The sequence below is a fragment of the Pteropus alecto genome, unplaced genomic scaffold (genome assembly GCF_000325575.1).
Source record: "Pteropus alecto unplaced genomic scaffold, ASM32557v1 scaffold20, whole genome shotgun sequence".
NCBI lineage: Eukaryota > Metazoa > Chordata > Mammalia > Chiroptera > Pteropodidae > Pteropus > Pteropus alecto.
In genome coordinates, this window is record NW_006436298.1 from 23,311,224 (window position 1) to 23,316,067 (window position 4,844).

Below are 4,844 nucleotides of genomic sequence, written 5' to 3' on the forward strand. Positions count from 1 at the left end.
GGCAAAGTTGCCTGTAAGGCCTCATGGATTAAGTCAAATTTTCGTCTTCAAGCTTTTTATATTCAAGGGGAAAATACTGGTCACTGCATGATATCCACTTAATGGCCAAACTTTTGAGGATGATTTTCTTCTATCTAGCGATTAAGGCCACCATATAATATTTGGTGATTTTGACATTTATGGTTCATTTACAATTATCACGTCTCTGAAATCTTTGTGCTAAGAATTAACAAGAGCTCTTCAATCTAATCATGTTCTTTGGCATCGAGGTCCCCCAGTTCCAAAGTTACCATCCCACAGGCTGTTGCATAATTTCAGATGTCATGGAGAGTCCCCCTGATGAAATCTGAGAAGTCTCATGTCAGACCACTGACTGCTAAAGACATCACTACATGAAAGATCAGTGGTGTGAAACTTTAAAAACATCGATCCAAATGAATCAATTAAACCAACATTCATCCCTCTAAAGTGTGGGGTTTAAAACTATCATTGTTGCTTTTTCCTTAACCCTACATAGATTTTGAGATAAACGCTGGAATGCTTTGATGGCTACTTCTATTCTTGAATCTCCGTTAATCGACTTTGTGCTATTTCCCTCTTTTCAACATCTTCCACTTGGTGTACGTTCTTTACTTTTAGTACAGTGCATGACAGTTGCAATGCTTTAAATCTAAAACCGCCTAACAAAGCTGACGCGTTGGGTAGGATAGCTTTAAGCTCTGTGAAGTGTTGATTAAAAACCCTTTCCCAGACTCAAACTGATCTTTTTGGAGATTAATAGGATATTAGATAAAAGGAAGATGAACAATTCAAGAGACTCCCACTCAGTCACTCTATACAAGGAAGGAAGGAAAGTATTCCATTTTTGAAAGGGAGCACCTCCTGGAGTCTTTTATTTTATATTATTACAGCACCTAATAAGTAATCATAAAATAACCACCATTATCCCCCTTTTTTTGGCCACCCATATTTCAAAGATGAGAATGTTTTACATTTATTTAAAGACATTTTTCTCTACAGAGGCATAGGGAAAGTTTTGGAGATAAATTTTAAACTTTCTGTAATAGTAATCTTTCTAAAATGAATCAGAACTACAAACACCAAAATGAACCTGTCAGTTTAGAGTTACAAACTATAATTATGACAGCAGACACACATGTATTTGGATTGGAACGCCAGATAATCCAGAGAAACATGAAAAAAATCTTATCAGCACTGATAATATAGTTAACATTCTGTCACCCACACTCTCTCAAAGGAGTTATAGGTTTTAAAGAAGAAAAAGCTGTAAAATAAATGTAAAGAAGATATTTTCAGATTAGATGTCATAATACATCAGGGATTTATTTATATAAGGATTTGGAAACAATTTAATCTGATCAGACTCCTTTTGGAAAACACATTTATTTACTGTATACTAAACTGTACTTTATAAAATGATAGTTTAACAGGTTCTAATTTCCAAGTAGCTAAGAAAACATTTAAGATGTTAAAAACAGATGTATTAAAAAAATGTTAGCTTTGTGAAAGGTCCAAGCCAAATATTGACTCAACTGGAGTTAGGATATTACCATATAGCAACAATAATAGTAATAGTAAGCACCTATAAGGTGTAAAGGATTGACGACATCTCACCATTCTTCTTAGGTTTCTGCTTTTATTAATCTCTATACACGAGAAAATGAACTTCTGAGCAAGAATAATACGCTGCTGTTTGTTGGGAAAATTGTTTTTATTTAAAAATGGTAAACAGAAATATATAATATATAGAAAACTCCTGTGCTTTACTTAATTTTTTGGAGGGAGGGGGTATAAACAATAATGCAATCCAGGCTGAAGCACAAGGCAGAAACTTGAGGAAAAAAAAAACAATTGTTACAAGTAGATTTCTACCCCCTTCAAAAATCCATAAAAACTTTTAATGGCTGCATGGTTAGGTACCTTTAGAAAGCTCCAAAGCCAATACCTGGCTTTTAAGTTTTAACAGGACTATTTTGAATCTTAGATTTATCACTAACTCCTTGATTCTCATTCTACTAACTCTAAGAACCAAATATATAATTAAAACGAACAAACCCACATCCTAACTTAAACCTCTACCTATCTCAAAACCAAAGAAGAAACCAAAATGAGGAGGAGAAGATCAGAGCAGAAATATTAACACTTGTCACCTCCAAGCAGGCGGGCTACTTACTACTAACTGATTGTTGTTACTCCAGGAAAATTGAGGTGAATGATATTATTACATTTATACCAAAAGACCCATAATCAACAGGTTAAAAAATCCTACATTACAAGGAATCTTATCGGTTAGCAGTTGGAGGTCTGGGATGGTTTGCCTAGCTCTCTCTGGGTGGCTACAGCTCAGATCCACAAGTAGAAATTAAATTTACACAACTTAAGTTTGCAAATAGCTCTCTATAGATAGTTAAATAACGCCTAACAATCCAGTAGTTTTAAAGTCTTAAAGGCAATTAAACAGCGATTTACTCTAGTTAAAAGCAAAGGTTTTTAAAAAGAGAGGTGAGAAAATTACAGAAAAGGAGTGATTTTATTTATAAACTGAGCATATTTACTTTGCTCTAATTCAGCTGCAGAAGCTTCACAAATTTAGCACTGCAAAAGTGCCGATTTTAAAAAAATGCAACAAAATTAGTTTCCTGTGAACATTTTCATGTACTGAAAACGCCACACAATTTATAACACTTTGAAAAATATATTCGATTCACATCGATTCTCAAATCTTCTCAATGGAAGGTACCATTATTTTATACAGTTCACCACTTCTTCTAAAATAGAAAAGATTGCAGAACAACAGGCTTGACATTGGTGGGGTTACACATTTTAAGCTATCTGAGAGCTAGATGACATTTTGATTTTTCCTATGTTGTTTATGCTAAAATAACCTCAAAATATATGCATATATGACTACTGAAAAAAGATCACTTTAATTTGCCATCATCGAAACTATAATAACTAATTAATATACTTGTATACCAGAGATATTATCGCTTTAAAAACTTGCTGAAATCGGTTCGTAATACAAAAACATTTTATCCATATGGTGGTTATTTTAATTAAATTTTTTTTGAGGAGTCAGTTCTAAGTCATTTTGGATACATTTTATCATGTCCTTAAATAAGAGAGGCATATTGTTGCATATACTTTAAAAACGGATGAATATTAAATTCTGATTCTCATCCATTAGAAACAGAATCTTCACTAGGTAATTAAAAACTGATAACGTTAAGGTTTAACATTTGAATATAAAAATCAGCAAAATCTTAACTTATTTTACCTCTTATATTTCACAGTGTTGGCCAGATCTTAGCTGGATCAAAAGACAATTGTTGAAGCTGTAGGGCAAAACCCTACAGAGGAAGTGTACTATTAAAAATTATACCACTGCACTGAGGAGATCAACTTTCACACCAGGTCTTTCCCTTTCTGTGGAGCAGAAAACTAAAAGAATCATTTTAGACCAACTTAGCCTTTCAGAAGGAAAAGGCTCGAGTACACAGGTTCACTTTCTTAATGACAAAAAATTCTATCCCTAAAAGGGTCAAACTCCAGGAAAGATCAGAATAGATCATTCTAGTTAGGATTAATAACAATAAACTTTCTCCACATTAAGATTTAAAAAAGCGAAACAAGTATGCTATCTAAATTACAATGCCACTCAATATACATTATATATTTAAAAAGTCAAGTCAAATCTAATGATAAAGTTGGAAAGTCCATTGAAAAGAGGGAGGGTCTTTCACACAGAAATGTAAAAGATTTGCTCATCGCTATGTTTTGGTTGAAACAATCTCTTGTGAAATTAGAGACTAGTGAAAAAAATCTCATATTCAACTGGCAAGGATTTTCAGCGGTAATGTGGATTTAGCATTTTATAGACTTTTATGCAAAAGTTTTTTTCCTGGTCTCTGAATGAAAATAGACTGTTAGGGAGAGAACAATTTGCGCTCCCAAAACTACATAGTATATCATGGCATTCATGTTCTGAATTTAAATTTGGCTTTTCTGGGTGTGAGGGGCGGGGAGAACTTCCTTAAAACAAGAGACATAGACGCCCTCAGAGAAAAACCTACTTTAAAAAGTAAGTTTGAAGTCTAGAATAAAAGTTTGCTCTGGTTCGGAGAAGAAAAAAAATGGACCCGATTAAGGGGGGCCAGGGCTCGAGGGTGGGGGAGCAGTGGTGCGCTGCAGCGGGCTGTAGGACCGCGCAGACGCCGCTAGCCCCGCAGCGCCGGCGCGGGCTTCGTCAGGGCAATTAGAGGAGCGCGGGCCGCGTCAGGCAGGGCGCTGTCAGCCTTAATCTGCGCGCTGACGGGCAGCGCGAAGCCCGAGCTCAGCCCGCAGGAAGCACGACCAGTGAACCCATATTGCTTTGACAGTTGCACTCATCTAGAAATAATGCAAAACGCTATTTAGATGTATATATCACGACCCTGTGCTCTAGGAAGAAAACAATCTAATGAGGGGCTGGGAGTCTGCTCGCCGACGACAAGCAGTTAGGAGCCGGGTGGATGCATGCTCGAGTGTGGGTCCTGGGCGTCCCCTCCCCTGTCTCGCTCGCTCTCCTCTTACAGCTCTTCATGCTTGATTCGGTGCGAGCGCCGCGTCAGAGCCGGCTTGAGGGAACTGGTCTTGGCCTCAGAGGCTTCGGTAAAAAATTTGAAAATAGACGGGAAGCTCTTCCAGGAAGTGAGTTCGTGACGGTCGGTGCCTGCAGAAAACACAGATTCGGTTAAGAGAGGGCCTCGCCGGGGGCCCGCGTAGTTGGGGAGGCGACCGCCAGGCCGAGCGGAGGCGCAGGCCTCGGGTCCTCCGCCCCTCGA

General features: G+C 37.4%; 1 protein-coding gene across 4 annotated transcripts in view; it reads right to left on the bottom strand.

The window, feature by feature from the left end:
- Positions 1 to 969: 969 nt before the first annotated feature.
- Positions 970 to 4,844, bottom strand: part of FAM172A (family with sequence similarity 172 member A) — a 360,652-nt gene continuing 356,777 nt past the window's right edge. For all 4 annotated transcript variants that reach the window (XM_015590525.2, XM_006913219.3, XM_015590523.2 and 1 more), the window contains one exon: positions 970 to 4,732. In XM_015590525.2, the coding sequence (XP_015446011.1) occupies positions 4,590 to 4,732 (143 nt within the window). In that variant the 3' untranslated portion in view covers positions 970 to 4,589. The remainder of the gene's footprint in view (positions 4,733 to 4,844) is intronic.